Source organism: Caloenas nicobarica, chromosome 5 (assembly GCF_036013445.1).
Source record: "Caloenas nicobarica isolate bCalNic1 chromosome 5, bCalNic1.hap1, whole genome shotgun sequence".
Lineage (NCBI taxonomy): Eukaryota > Metazoa > Chordata > Aves > Columbiformes > Columbidae > Caloenas > Caloenas nicobarica.
Genome location: NC_088249.1, coordinates 28815274 through 28831305, shown reverse-complemented (window position 1 = coordinate 28831305; position 16032 = coordinate 28815274). Strand labels below are relative to the sequence as shown.

At 37.1% G+C, this 16032-nt stretch overlaps 1 protein-coding gene across 6 annotated transcripts in view; it reads right to left on the bottom strand.

The window, feature by feature from the left end:
* Positions 1 to 299: 299 nt before the first annotated feature.
* The window catches only part of HEATR5A (HEAT repeat containing 5A), a 68276-nt gene continuing 52543 nt past the window's right edge, over positions 300 to 16032 (bottom strand). For 3 of the 6 annotated variants that reach the window (XM_065635705.1, XM_065635707.1, XM_065635709.1), the window contains 11 exons: positions 14727 to 14795; positions 14144 to 14323; positions 11879 to 12113; positions 11183 to 11431; positions 9368 to 9495; positions 8293 to 8440; positions 7333 to 7605; positions 4821 to 5045; positions 3749 to 3903; positions 2208 to 2421; positions 300 to 1930 (listed from right to left, as the gene is read on the bottom strand). In XM_065635705.1, the coding sequence (XP_065491777.1) occupies positions 1629 to 1930; positions 2208 to 2421; positions 3749 to 3903; positions 4821 to 5045; positions 7333 to 7605; positions 8293 to 8440; positions 9368 to 9495; positions 11183 to 11431; positions 11879 to 12113; positions 14144 to 14323; positions 14727 to 14795 (2178 nt within the window). In that variant the 3' untranslated portion in view covers positions 300 to 1628. The remainder of the gene's footprint in view (positions 1931 to 2207; positions 2422 to 3748; positions 3904 to 4820; positions 5046 to 7332; positions 7606 to 8292; positions 8441 to 9367; positions 9496 to 11182; positions 11432 to 11878; positions 12114 to 14143; positions 14324 to 14726; positions 14796 to 16032) is intronic. The other 3 variants (XM_065635706.1, XM_065635710.1, XM_065635708.1) reach the window with 2 other exon arrangements.

The following is a 16032-nucleotide window of genomic DNA, read 5'->3' as shown; positions in this document are numbered from 1 at the left end:
GGGAAAGACGGGAAGGATTTCAGCCATCGTTCACACATCTCAGCAGCTGGTACAGCACAGGGATTTACACACACCAAGTCTGTCTCCCCAGTCCCACCCATTCACACACTGTGCTGCGCAGAACGGAGGAGCCTCTGCAGTGTCGAGTCACAGACTTTGGCGCATCAGCCCAAACTTTTCTTATGAGTTTCCTTGCGGCAGCTTTACAAACGTTGTCCTTCTGTTACAGAGTCCTTAGAGCTCCTTTGCTATGGGTAAAATGACTAAGACAAATCTTAAGTGAAGAAAATTAGCTTTATTTATGTAAATTAGAAAAATGAATTGTTAGAACTTTGGTCAAATGATTAATTCTGTACAATTTACAATTATATTTATATACAAAACTTATAATAATAAAAATACAGTACATCACACTTTTCCTGAGTCACAGTGTGTTTCTCAGTTCTGTAATTTTGTGTTTTTAAAGAAATTAGATTCAAGAAGGAAATACTATCCTCAGTTTCATAGTGTCTGCTTTAGATAATACTGGTAACAAGAAAGAAGTCAATACACTACCTGTATAAAATACTTTATAGCCATTGCAAGTTTGATAGTTATTTTTCTATATTAAAATATGTTCCTTGATAAAAATGTTAATTAAATACTTCATATTATAAGTTTGTTGCACTTAATTTGACACAGGACATGCTGACTTCAAATATGTCCATCTCTCATTGCAGAGATGCATACATTTAGGTGAGTTACGTGTATATATAACCGATCATTTAAAGATCAGGAAACATACATCCGGATAGAGCAGATGTCTGAATCGAGGCACAGTATATTAAAATCACTGTCCTATCCTGGACAAGATATGTAAGCTTCAATTGCCTGGCTAGCCTAATCCAAAATTAACGCGAGTATACACCCTGAAAAGTGAGACTGTGTCAGGCAGCGCAGCACCAGCCTGCAGGTACTTACATGTGCAGAATCGTCCCACCGGTGACGCCCTGGGAGCCCTCGGTGAGCCCACGCTGGGGAGCTGCATTTCACAGCATTTGCTACATCTCGGCCAGCTCAGGAAGTTATTAGGATTAAAGCTATCAATATTACCTTTATTGAGCTGAGAGTTTTGAGATCAACAATAATCTATTGTAAGGCTTACAAGGATATTTAATCTGGTTACTTAACGATGCAGTGTGTTAAATTAGTAATTAGGATAGATTACAACCTGCAAGTAAATTTATGTCACGGTTAAATCCAAGAACCAATCAGGGTAACTTATTCTTGACAAGCATTGATCTAAACCAAAATTAATTTTACTTAATGGCTAAGCGTGGGCTGCTCCTAAACATATCTATGGAAAAGTTAACTATACTTATCTAGGCATGTGCATTTCTGGTATTTTAGTCCAAAATAATCCAAAAATACAGATTAGGTGGCTTCTGATAGATTTATGCATAGTGTGAGAAGTCTTACACTAACCGAAAGTTATCTAGAGATTTGCTTTCTCTTAAAAACTTTTTGTAGTACTTCAGTGCAGACTGAAAAATGAGAGGTCAATTCATAGGGATCTTGCTCTGATTAGAAATTAAAAGGGACGTGTTTTGTTGTTGATATCAAAGTGCATAAAATGACAATATGAGACTTTAAAGAAAATTAGTCTTTAGCTGAATGCTTGAACTTTTCCCAGGATTCTTTGCATGTTTAGCAGTCTTCACTTTGATGCTTTCTTGATTGCCTTTCACAGCTGACTCAAGCCTGGCTTTCATAGTTGGAGAGGAAGCTATGAGTTTTTTAAAAACTGATGAGTACTGGGGACCAATCTGCATCAGGTTTTGCAAAGCAAACTCATGTAGATTTTTTGCTGAGTTTGTAGCAGAAGTCAGGGCATTTTCATCCAAAAGAAAGGAAATAAGGATGGGAAGAAGGCAGGCCACCAAAGGAGCACCTGTAAACATGGAAAACACAACTTAAACACACACTTTTTGAAAACATCTTCAGATCCTACCTAGAAGTATTTCTCTAAGTTAACACTTAACACAAACTATACAGCTTAAAATGTTATTTCAACTGTACAGTAAAAAGAACCAACATTCTTGTTAGCAATTTTGTTAGCAAATAGTGTTCAGGACTGGATTCCTAGTGGTTGTTTTCTTTTAATTTGTTACTTACGGCAACTTCCAGCATGTCTAATGCTTTGGATACTAGTAATGGACGTAACTTACGGTGCTCTTCCTCAGCAGCCGCTGTAAGAGCTGTAACCACCTTTATTCCCTCCTGAATGACTTGAAGTTCAGCAGCATGTTCAGGTTTTGCTTTTTCTGTTTCTTGCAGTTTTCCCACAATGGATGGTGCTAGAGAATGAATATAAGGATATGACACAGTTTTGTTTGGATGCTGAAAGATGGAGTGCAGCAGCTGGTAGCACTTACGCTGTACCTAAAGAGAAAATCAAATCTGCAGTTACAAATGGTTGTACTTAAAAATACATGCCAGAGTGTTTTAGAACTCACAGCTTGTCAGAAAAAAAATTAGGGAAGAAGAAATATGTGTCTTACAGCTTGAAAATTCATCAGGTTGCAGGTCTCTAATGTATAATACTTTATAGGAGCATTATAACTTGTAATCAAATTATTAAAGAGAAATTAGATCATGCTTCCTGTTTCTTTCCACCGAGTCCTACATCCTCCTACATTTTTGAGTTAAGGAAAAAATATTATTTTTGTGTGAAGATTATGTCTTAGAACTGTTTTGAAAATATAATCTTTTTTGCACAAATACAGATGACTGAAAATAGGTGCTTAAAATACAAGCATTACCTCTGCCAAACTGTAGGCACAGTATTACAAAGCCTCAAATGGTGCAGTAGCTTGCAGGTCATTGGAAGTCAATAGGACCAAAACTGTAAAGTTCCTACACAATTTCTGAAAGGCTCAGATGCCTAAACACTTGGCTAAAATTTGCAAATGCATACTACCATTTTCTTGCAATCATATTCAGCATCCCCAGTTTCCTGTGTTACTACACAAACATATACAGAGAAGATGCAAGAAAACCAGTTTATGGTGAATTGTCAGTCAAACATGAAATCTAATGCATGTTCTCTTCAGAGCTGGACTTTCAGGGTGAGGAAGTCTCAACTCCTAGAAAAGCCATTTGTATTTGCAGTGATAATAAATACAATTTTTTTCCCCAGTATGTTGGGTTTTTTTAGATGAAGAATAGTAACAGATGAACTGTAGCACTACAGTCTAAAGCAACTATGTACAAATATGAGTACTAGGTCAGAACAAAGCATTAATCTTGTTCAATATTCTGCCTCCAGCAGTGGCCAAGAGCTGATGCTAATGGGACAGTACAACGTAGTGGTACTTGCTCCAGCTCCTAAAGACACAGAGGTGAGGGATTTCATGTGCAAAAGACAGCATCTGTGTTTTGAAGATAAAATGAACAAATAAAATGAAACAGGTGCCTGCAAAACTACACGACTGTATCGTGTACTTATCAACGTATAAAGCTCTGAGTTTGATGCAATAAAAAATAGATCATAGGAATACAGAATTGTATACAGAATAAAAAATGAGAAAATGTACTGCTGGACATGTGCTTGCTAACTTGTTCGAACTGTACTTTAAAATACAACAGATATAGTCAGGACAGAGTTAACTGGAATCAACACACAGCACAAGCGAAACAACTGAACAGAAAATAAGCTAAAATCCATTTAAGATGATACTGATTTTCTTAAAACTTCACCAGTACTTACAAGAGGATCTTTGGAGTCCAGTGTGAATTTAAACTTCTCAATACAACGCTTTTGAAGGCACTCTATGGTAGTAACTTCTGGACTGGTAGACATAACAAATACTGTAATAGCAGTAAGCAGGCTAACTTCATCCAGTTCTTGGAGCAGCCCATCTGCTGTCAATAAAGTAAGCAGTCTGTTAGGTTTGCATTAAAAAGTAATTCTATGAATTCAAGTGTTATTGTATAAAGAGGTGGAATAGAAATATCAATGCCTCTGTTTCTTCAGGAGTCTCTTTTTTCAAATACATGACGTGCTCTGATGCACCGATATGGACTTTTACTGTAATAAAAGCCAAGGCCAAAAAGGGAATTAAGAAGTGGTTATGTGCACATTTAGAAATAACAGCATACTCCTATTCCATTGTTTGCCTGTATAAAGTACAATAAATATCTTTGAAGAGCTGGTATGATGTATTAAGGTACAAACTATTTTTAGAATTGTTTACAATTTTCATTAAGAACATATATTCTTTTACTATAACTTAAAAAACCCCAGCACTCTAAACAAAAGTTCCAACAACAAATTACAATTTGGAGATTAAAGGTAAGGAATTTTAAAAGTACTACAAACTCGGAAAGCTGAAGAAGCAGCACACAGAAAACTAACTTTAAGACAGAAATATTTTTTCTTGACCTACTGTTTTAATACCTGTTGCTTCGACACAGACACTAATAATTCTTCGTGCAGAACCTGCATGCAGTACAGCTTTTATACTCAACTGTAGGCTGAAGCCGTAACCCCTGTTTATTCCATCATACCATGTAGCTACACTGTGGCACTACAGAACACAGGGGTCACCCTGCAACCCCACATTTATACCTCTACAAGTGATGACTTCTCATTTGAACCATAGGGACAAGACTGCACTATAGTTTCAACAGTACTTGGTAGCCAAGTGATTCTCCTGTGACTAAGATATTAGTCTTTTTTTTTTTTTTAAGACATGCATGAATTTAATTTAAATAAAAGCAAACAAGCTTTCACCCTCTTTTTTTTTTTTTAAACACTGAGACTTAAAACTTGTGTTTACCTTGATCCCAGCAGTCAAGCACTGTGACCAAAGCACTACGTAGAAGATCAGTCCAAGCTGTTCGACTTTTCTCTGCTCGAGCCATTGGAGAAGACAAGAGTCCTTTAAGAGCTTGTAGAGATGCAGCAACCGTCAATGGTAACTGCCCATCTTGCAATTTCACAGCAGTTTCTCTAAGTACTCCAATAATTAGGTACAAGATAGTAGGAAGAACTGAAACACTTCCTGTAAAACAAAGCAACTTAATGTCACAGAAGTTAAAAAAATTCAGGTACCTTTTCATTAAAAAGAAACAGTTTTCTTGGATTCTCTTTTTTATTTAACACTTATCTTTTTTTAATCTCTTATCTAAATGGAGGCACCAGTAATTTGCAGTGAGATCTGAAATATCCTGCAACTTGCTATAGCAAACATGGAGTCAGACTGCTTAAGTGAAGTTATTGTATATCTTTTCTTTGATGATTTTATTATATGAAGTGTGGAACTATGTCACGTTCAGAGAAAAGCAAGAACAGAAAGATCAGAACCACTGAGGAGCAGAAAAGCAGCTATGGAAGTATATGAAGTACTGAATCGCAGAAAACAAATTATGAGCATCTAAGCATATTTTGCAATGAAGACAACACAATGAAGGAAATTAACAGAGAGTAATTTCAAAACTGGTAAGAGGAAATACTTCTCTCATGTGATGTGTAGTCAGCCAAGGATGTCATTGCTCCAGGAAATCACTGAAGACAACAATTCAGTACGATCAATAAGAGAAGGATCTCAGATTAAAAATGCCTAACAAAAATTCCTAGAATTATAATAAAAAACTCTAACAAGTATTTTGGAAAAGAGGAGACCTAAGCAGAGAACAGACTGTCCCACAGCCTACTGAACAGATCTTCATCTCTCCCTGAGAATCTGATGGTTGAGCTGTCAGAATAAGTAACTATTAAAAAAAAAAAAAAAAAAAAAAAACCACGGGAATAACTCAGCATGGCATTTTTGCACGTTCTTTTGTCTTTGAATCTAATAGTAATACAGACTTCTGCACATATTGGAGACAATCTAGAAAACTGCATACTTATGTGTTGCTTCTGTCTTAAGTTGTGATTTAGCAAAGCACAGAGTTCAGCACATGGCTTAATACGCTTATGTCCTTCCCTAATCAGCAAAAATGCTTCCGAAGATTTTAACATAATGATGTTCATTGAATAATTAGGGTCTCTGACAAATGCATAAGTATTTTCTGAACTTGAGGACATCTACCTTCTATTTTTAAACAGCCAAGTCTCTGAAAAATGACTGTTTGAATTCAGCAGGAAATGCAGTTCATTAGCATCATTTATTTGAAAATTTTATTATGCATACATATCATGGCAAGTGCCTGAAGTAAGAGACATGGTAGTCACAGGACTGTAACTCCATTTACCCATAAAAGGGGAAAAATTATGCAATTCCCATAGGAATTCCCTTCTCTTTGATTATATGCATTGACTTTTGGAGATGCTTCCTTATTCAACTGACTGCATAACCAAGCTTAAGCTTCTCATTTTAGTCACCTGACTTAAATGCTCAAGTTCTCTAGTGTAAATGTCCCACCTAGTCTGAACCTGCAACCTGTTAGTTTGTGGAACAACTTGAACAGCTAAAGACAAAAAGAACTACAGTGAAAAAAGAAAAATCACAGACTGTTTTTCATACAAGAGAGTTGCCCTAAGAACTAAGTGATTCTATGTTTGTTTCCTTTTGCTTTGAACTCACAAATAATGAGGTGCAGATGGAAAAGATATATCATCACCCTACAGCAAGAACTGCCTACTATTTCATTTGGAGCACGTTATCCCCCAAAGAAGAATCTTGTAACACAGAACAAATTAAGAAAAAAGAACAAATTTCCAGGGCTGGTAAGTGCAAAAATTTGCATAAGGTGTAACACAGATACCTAAGGTGGGAAGAGAGGAGTAGGGCAGAAATGGTTTGTAGGTGTGGCTGTAACAGTACTGAAAGATCATACGTATGAATATGATATTGGGGGGGGCGGGAACCATCTCAAAGATTGGAGTGAACGCAAAATGAATCATGGGTAAAAGTCAACTAATCTGAGAAATCAACCATAACTCCCTACAGTGGTTTCCTAATGTTCAAATGATGGCTTTCAGTGAAAGGTAACACGATACATTTCCCTTTTAAATTGAATTTAGTCTGCATTATAAATTCCAAAACAGACAATTCAAGTAGAATAGAATCATGTAGCTATCACACACTTCCCCTGTAACAAATGAATCTATTAATTGCATTGCTATGTGTGGGAGGAGAAGAAAAACTATTCCTTTAATTGCTTCAGTTTTGTAACTTGTTTTGTAATCTGACAGTCAAAAACATAATTAGAACAGGAAACTGTCACAAGCAAATCAACAAAACTTGCTGCCAGATTTATCCAGCCGAGAAAATTAGGTAATAACAAAGGGGCTCAGAAGAGCCCAATACTCTTTCATTAATCTTTCTTTGTGATGAAACAGCATACCTTCAGGAGAGCAGATTGCAGGAACATCAGAGAGAATAACCAATGCTGCTGCTACCAGTCTACTTCCATCTTCTGACAATAACAGGTGTTTTCCAGATTGAACTGCAGGGCTGCAAGTTAATTTAGGGTTGAGCTGGGGAAGCTGTCTGACAAGAATACAAACACACAACTCCAGTGTTGCGAAGACTAATGATTTCCCAGGCACCAGTCCTCCTGTATCTTTGCCTTCTCCAAATTCTGGTAACGTTTCCTTTTCTGCAGCACCATCATCAACTATAACAAAAAGAAGAAATATGGCAGAAACCTGCAGGCTGTACCTTGTTCCCCAAAAGTTCACTTAAGACTGTTTCATCACCAAGTGAGAATCTTGATACATATATATGTGCACGCATATGTATCCAAAGTTCTATGGGCAAACGTCCATCCTTCTGCATAAGCAAACTATGCACCGATTGTCAAAAGACAAAGGTGCGTGCAATAGATCTAGATGTACAATGTGCTGAGGCACCATGCTAATATGATGTCATCTGATAGAAGTGTTCTGTTTCTTCTCCCAGCTTTTTTTTCTTTTAGAAAATGAGCTTTAAGAAGTTACGAGTAAGTAGTGGAGTGTGGCTTGTCACAGCTGTGTGTGCAGAGCCTCTCCATTGCTCTACTGTAGCTGATCCCAGCTTTTCACTAAGACTCCTCTCTCCCTGACACCACACAAGATTATCCCAGCTGCAGTTTCTCTAGTTTTTCTCCTCACTTCATGCCATCTAGTCACCACCAAAACCACCTGACACCATCATACCACCCTGATTTTTTATGTCAAGCACCTGGACTGACTTAAGCAAACCAGGATTAGTCACCAACTGTGATTGGTGCATCTTTGAATACCACCTTCAGGAACCCAGGTTTCCAAGAAAGAATTGCTTTAACCCAGATTATACATATTCAACATCTCATACATTACTATACCTTCTGCACTTCTCCGCTTTTCCTTCACGTGTTCTTGAGCTGCAAAAAGAATCAGCCGAACCACTTCAAGGGCAGCAAGCTGAATATCAGGTGATTCTCTGGTCAGTATCAGTCGATGCAAAACATTCAGCAGCTCTACACCCAGCTCCTATGGTAAGAAAAATGCTTATTGTATCCACATATCAATGCACGAATTTTAGAAACTTGTTAAAGCCAACAATATTACTCTTATTAATCTCAGTAAGGAACACAGTATAATTGATACTATCACAGGAGTTGGTATTTTGTTCAACATCTAGCTCCTAGCTCCCAGTAGCAGCAGTCCTGCTCAATTCTCCCACCAAATAGTAATCACAGTAATTTAGAGATAAGGCACTTAAAACTACTAAAGAAACCCCCAAGTAACCTTTATCTTATGTTTTATGGCTTTTTAACTCTTGAAGGTGGGGATAGTACATTGTATCCCTCCTACAGTATATGCATCTTCTTGGAGAGAACAACAATAGTCAGCAGAAATTGGGCATGTCCACAGGATTTATTGCTTTTTCCTGTGTTTTCCTGTGACAATTGCATGGCACACAGGATGGTATATAGCTTAATTTAAATTTAAAAAAAAAAGGTTTTTGAAGTTACTGCTTCTTCCTAGGATCACTGGTGTGTTGTGCATTTTTTTGGTTTTGCCCTTTTTTTTTTTTTGGTTAATACCATTGCTTTTGTCCAGTTTCCTTTTATCTTCAATACTTACAACAGAATAAATTCAATTGTTCCAGGACAGCGAGAATAAAACAATTTTTTTTTCCTGGGATTCTGTCTTTACCTGGCTGTCATCCTACTCATCTAATCACCCCTTCCTGATGAAATGTCCTCAAGTTCTCTGCCCCTCACTATCTTCTTACAAGTTCCACATTGTGCTCTTTTTCTCTCCTCCTTCTACAGCTTTGGATTTTGGTAAAGGATATAATTCACCTACCACCTATCTGTTGATGATTCCTGGATATACAATATAGAGTACAGATACTGTTCAAACTAAAATTATGCCTTAATTCTGGGGGGCTTATAATCATTAAGACAGTACCTGATCACCACCTATTTTAGACCTCGGCCACGGAACATCGAAGAGTGCCTGCAGGGCACGTAAGCAGGCTATAATGTTCTCCATTGCTGCATCCGATCGAGGAGAGCAGAGAAATTCCACGCTAACTCCTGGAAGCATCAGAAGAAAATTTCAAGTACATATGGGTTTTTTAAGTAGTACTTTTGTCAGTTACTAAGTAACGTAACGGTAAGTTGAGCAAGCACAGAAATAGCATTTACATTTTCTATTAAGTAAATTAATCTCCTATTGCCAAAGTCTTGGGGCAAGAACTCCATTTCCCTCAAAACAATGAAAGAACTTCAGCTTCTAGACAGTGTTAGACATGATTATAACTGGCTATTAACATAAATAAATTTAAAAAATAGAGCAATTTCTGACTAAAACACTGAACGCTAGGTCCAATTAATAGGCAGACAATTCTTAATGGGTATATAACTGAATATTTGCCTAATCACAATGAATTATATAATAGAAGGAAATAATGGAGAAAATAATAGTTCACAAACTCAGAGGCTGAGGCTTTATCTTCCTATTTTACAAAAATGCTAAAGATCACATCTACCACAACTGGATCATCAGCAATAAGTAAATTACATGGAACCTAAGCTTGCAAATCCTGGAGCAGATAAAATCAATAACTATTTTTCTGAGCTTTCAGGACTCTTCAGATGACATTTTATGACATTGGAGATAAACGTTATATACTCTGTGATCCATATTCTCATTCCGGTTGAACAGCTGTAATTCGAAAATGTGTGATGACTTGCGAAACTTCTCACTGTACACTACAGAACAGCTGTGCAAAGTGCCTGTGTTTTCAAGTTCTTTCAGCTTCTCTGTGGGAAGTGAAAATGAACAAGTGGAATATGTTCAGAAGCAGAATAAACAAGCCAGGAGTCCACAGTAAAGTATATGAAATTTGAAGCACTAATCCAGTAGTACAGGAAACAGGGAAAACGAGCAGCTTTGTACCAGAGGTCCTACTTGTAACTGAGGGAGCAATGGAGTTCAAAAGGAAGCTGGATCTGTGCAGGAAGACTGGGATTCAAAAGAAACCACATTCAGCTGGGTCATACAAACCCATTCCAAAAAGAGATTACAAAAGAAGGATACAAAAGAGAGACTGAATTAAAAAAAATACAACCAGAAATGCCTGATTGTGTAAACTCTGAGAACTGAGATTGAATTCATCTGCCTTATTAGCCTCTGCAGTGGTGGAGGCCTAAACAGAGTTTGATGTGAACTTAAGGAAACACTTTTTTTACCATGGGGGCGACGAAGGACTGGCACAGGTTGCCCAGAGAGGCTGTGGAGCCTCCATCCTTGGAGATATTCAAAAGCCAGCTGGACATGGTCCTGGACAACTGGCTTTAGGTGGCCCTACTTCAGCAGGGGGTAGTGGACAAGATGATCTCCACAAGTCCCTTCCAACCTACACACTATTATGTCATGTAAAACTGCACTTCAGTGATGCTAAACCGTACACTGTATCTGTTGTGCTACAAGCACGATAAAATCTACCCTTGAACTTGCATGTTTATGAGCAGAGCAATAAGAACTTGTTTAGGACTTGTTCAGCTCACACAGTGTTTTTTTTCTACCAACACGTGGGAAAACACTCTACAATTTTCTCACTGGGACTTAAAATTCTTCTGACTGTACCTTTTTCTAAGAGATGCAACATTCAATGTTGCAGTTAAATCTGAATAATTCAGTATCTGTTTGCTAACAGTTTTATCTATCAAAAATGGCATTTTGTGTTACAGCATCTAGACAGATTATGCACTCACTCACCCAAGATAAGATGAAATCTGTCAGTATTCACATCCTCAGGAGATTTCACCAAGGGCCTGGTAGAAGAATCTTGACACATTGTAGTTGGGGTGACAGGTCTAGAGAGATTAATAACTCCTTCATCTGGATCAACAACGACGAAACCTGTGCTAGTGAGCCATAATGCTGTAGCATAAAGTATCAGTGCCCAGGAGTTGTAGTAATGAGGTCTGGCATTTTCAATTGTCTCTGCTGTATAAAATGTACCACCTACAAGAAGAGAAGTTACAGTTTTAAGGACGTCATTTATTTTCAACTGCCATATTTTCTCATTCTTATAAAAGGGAATTCTTCTTTTTATTGAAATTATATTTATTGTATTTTCTGTATGACTTTTTTCTTTTGTAAATGTTCAATATTAAAATTCAGGCCAATGAAGGCACTTCATTTAGATTTATTTGGATAGAATCCAATAAAATTACCTTTTTCTTCTTTCAACCATAAAATTACCCAACAAACAAGAATACCAAACAAACTACTCTTCACATCAGTGAGCCCTCTGGTCTCAAAGGCAGTCTTTAACTTTAGATAGGTAAACAAGTATGCGTATTCTCCATACAATTTAATCTTATTGTGAACTTAACACAAGTCAGCTAGGACGTTAATGACGTGCACTTACAAGCGACCTGTGAAAACACAATTGATTTGCCTTCTTACCTTCAGCAGGTAGTTGTGATGCATATTCTGAAGGGAGAGTTAAGAGAGCAAAATCCTGAAGTGCAGCAAGCCAGAGCTTGCTTAGTGTCCCAAGATCTGCCTGTACTAAGTCCAGAAGTCCACTGGTTGAAGATGTTAAATCTCGGTAGTTTTCTTCTACAAAGTTTGCAATTTTTAAGCAGTGATTGTGTTCATCACTTTGTTTTTTCTGCTTTTCAACTGCAACTATGTAAACCTGTTTACATGTTTGGAGAGAGATTTACAAATATTAACACTTGGAAAACTACTGTGATCATTAGCATGACTTGCCTGTTGATCAGGCATGAGGTTTCCTAGAATGTATTCCTGCTTCATGTCTAGTAGTCATGGGTGAAGAAGTACTTATTTTCTAAACCTTCTGAATCCACTCCCCCAGCTAATCTTAATGCAAGAGTCCCAATAAAGTGAAACCCACTAAAATTCCTAAACATTGCTGCAGTCAACTTCCCTGCTCTTAAAAACTAATACATTACTTGTCCAGTTTCAGCTTCCAGTCACCAAATCCTGTTACAGCTACAAGACTGAAGAACTTGTTGTCAAATAATACACCTATAATCATGATCCCAGAATCACAGTGAAATAATTCCTAAATCCTTTTAACTGAAATGACATACTGCACTTGCAACCAACTTCTAAAAACTATGTATTACTCTGTGTTAGCAGTAAAGAATGAAGAATACAGTCTTGTATCATTTGCAAGCTTTGGCTAGTACCATCAATAGGTTGACTTCAATGTGAGAAGGTTAATTTCCCTAGATGCCTCTCTAGTTATTGAAAAAAGATAGGCTTGAGAATGTTTCAGACCAGCAGCCCTCTTCAGCCTCCAAAATGCCCCTGGAGGGAAGCTCTACTCCTCAACAAAGGAGATTTAGGACAACAGTTCAACTAATTTGAAGTTAGCTTTTGTGAGTATCCATCTCCTGCAATTTTAATTTCTGTATCTTTTTAAAGTTTGCTAGTTGCAGTGGGCTGACCCAGTCCAACCCACCAAGCCGCTCTTTCACTCCTCCCTGCAACAGGATGAGGGAATTCCTTCAAATTCTGGAAACAAGAAATAAGTAAGATCCTAACTGAGAAGGAACTGCCTACAGTTTAAGCGAAATATTTGTAAATTACAGGTCACAAGAGCTTATCCCCAGTTCACTTTGTCATAGTTTCTCATATCTGAGATCCAGTAGAAAGTTATTCAGAGGTTTTTAAGACTCCTAGTGATCTTAATTACAGACTGGAACAATCTACAGATGTTCACTTCTTTCTTACAGTTCAGCCTCACATCTAGTCTGATTTTTGTCCCAGCTTCTGACCACTGGTAAATTATTGTTATATGCCATTAAAAACCTTTTCTCCATATAATAATTTTCAGTTGATCGCAGCACCATATCTTTTCCTGAATAAATAGGCTGATCTACTCATATCTCTCAGTGTAAGCAAGTTTTCAAGATTTTTATTCCCACTTGCTAGCTTTTCTCCAATGGCTTTCCTATTTTGCCAATAACCTTTCTCAAGTATGGACAGCAGACGTTGGTATGCTTTTCTAGAAATGTTCACATAAAAGCTCTCTATTGCCTGCTTTCTCCTTCAAAATAACTTCCTGGTTATACACAGAAATATCATATTAACTACACAACATGCTCATATTTAGCAGGTTATCAACCATCAGCATCCAAGCTCTTTATCAGTGCTTTTTAAGACACATCTTCTGGAGATTACGTACATTATTCACATTTTTTAAATTTTTAAATATCTAACCTTGCATTTACATGTATTAAAACAGGCATTTGCGTGAGCTGACTTTAAGGCAGTTAGCCAATGCAGTACTGAACTGAAATTGTTAACTTAGAACTACCTGTAAGAAGTCAAATGCCAATATACAATGAGAAAAATGGCACCTATTTAAAATGGTACATTCAGTGGACCATCATCATAGCCATTTACATCATGCCAATTTAAAATGAATAATGAAAGATCAGAACATGTTAAGAAATTCATATTGCCGAAATACTATACATATTTCTTAACGTGTAGTATAATACAAACGGTTTAACTAGCAGTGCTTTTGTCAAGATTACAAAATTCAGGAACTGTTTAGACATATCAAAGCAAAGCAAATGACCAGCAACTTCTACTTAATGAAACATGTAAGAAATTCCTGAAACCGTTATAACTGAAAGGTTCTAACTCACCTACCAGATATCAAGACTTTCATGACAAAGCTGGTACACTAACCTCTGCCCAGGCCTTAAGCACAGCCAGTATCTCCATAGTTGAGGTGCTTTCATTATATTGTTGACTTTGTGCTTCTTTCCCAGCCTGCACTTTGATCAAAGAGGATACGAGCAACTGGTGAACTCTTCGAAGGTCATTAAGATCACTTACTACACCACTTGCTATCCAGGCACTGCACACCTAGTGTTGTAAAACAGAAATAATGAGAAATGAGAGCCAAACACCACTGGATACTCTTTTTTTTAATCTCTAAAATTATGAAAACCAGATTTAATTTCTACTGAGATACAGCTACTCTCAGATAATAATCAATGTTAAATGACATTATGGTTTAGTATACAAAAGTAACGAAAGCCAAAACCATCAGAGAGATGTCATAAACAATAGCCAAAGGATCAACTGTGACTAAGTTTCTCAAAAGATTTTAAAGTGCATAAATTGGAGGTAACATGGGTGACATTATTTTCTGTGTATTGAGGATTTGAGGCTAGATGATGCATTTCCTTTTTCTTGTGTGGTGTATCAAGCAAAAAGAATATTTCAGAGGGTCTGTTATCTAAGACTTTTGACTTTCAACACTTGCCTGACATGCTTTCGCTGTGACATCGGGAGGAGTTTCAGGAGCAAAGGCAGGCCTAAGTGCTGCTCCAACCTAAAAAGAAGTTAAACAACATTTAATACATAGTGAAAAATTAACTAAATAATTACTTTTCATAAGCAAGCTTTGTTGGCATTTTCCTTAGTTTTCCTCTATAAAACATAGTTTCCTTTTCATTTTTCCACAGACTTTCAGTGGAAAGAGCAGGGAGACAACTGCAGTCATACTTTTATTGTTTTGTTTTGTGTACACTGAAGACATCGTTCTCTTTGAGAGGCGTCTTCAAAGTTTATTCTATTTTTTGCATAGTCTAAAACTGAAACAGAAACCTCTTCCTTCCTGAACTCTTGACTTGATGAGTAGCCCTCAAGAGAAAAAACAATGTTCCAAACCATGAAAGACTTGCAAAACACGTAAGGAGTGACATTTCCTTACTCCGAAAGAATAGAGATTTAAGGAAACAAACAGCTGAAGTTGGTCAACTTTGCAAAGTCAAAAGATGGGAGAGCACAAACCCTTTTTGCCTAATAAAGAACACATGAACATACTTATCAGGTTGCAGAGATTTTACCTGCTCTCACTGCTGAAAGCTATTTCACTAAAAGCTAATGAAAATTTCCCTTGCTGCTTTAGCCAATATCTGAAAACGCAGACTGAAGTTTGGTGCTCTTTGGGATGAAAGTACAAAGTGTAGTACAAGTACTACAAACACGAGTTTTTGAAAGTAAGTGAGAAGGAGTTGTTTTTAACGGCAATTTTAACAACAATGAATGACCCTCTAAAGCTCAGACTTCATTTAAGGAACTTCCAAACAAGATTTCAGGAAACCACTACTTAAGTCTGGAAAAATCTTTTTTCTGTAACAATAACTAGAAATAGATGGATACAAAGGACAAGAAAAAGATTAGATATTTAACTGCTTCACATCTCTTCAACTACTATGAAACAGCTGATGAGAAGTTCTATGCATAGTATTAGCAGAAACACCTTAAGGGTAGTGAAGGTTAGAAGAAGAATTATTAGCTCTACTTGTGACCAGCTTGCTGGTTCCAGACAGCAAGGACAGATGGTGTATTTTTCCCCTTAGTAGTTCCAGACTAGATCAAGACACTTCTCCTTTCCCACAAAGAAGTGTCAGTAGAATAGAATTCTAATGGCAAAAGCAAGATCAAAGCGGGTTAGGATGTCTTCAGTGTCAAGATCTCTCCATTTCTATGAGACAAATTGGTCTGACTTATTCAATGCCAGCTAGAAATTGAAGAATGGGAGCCAGATGAGTCTTAATACAGCT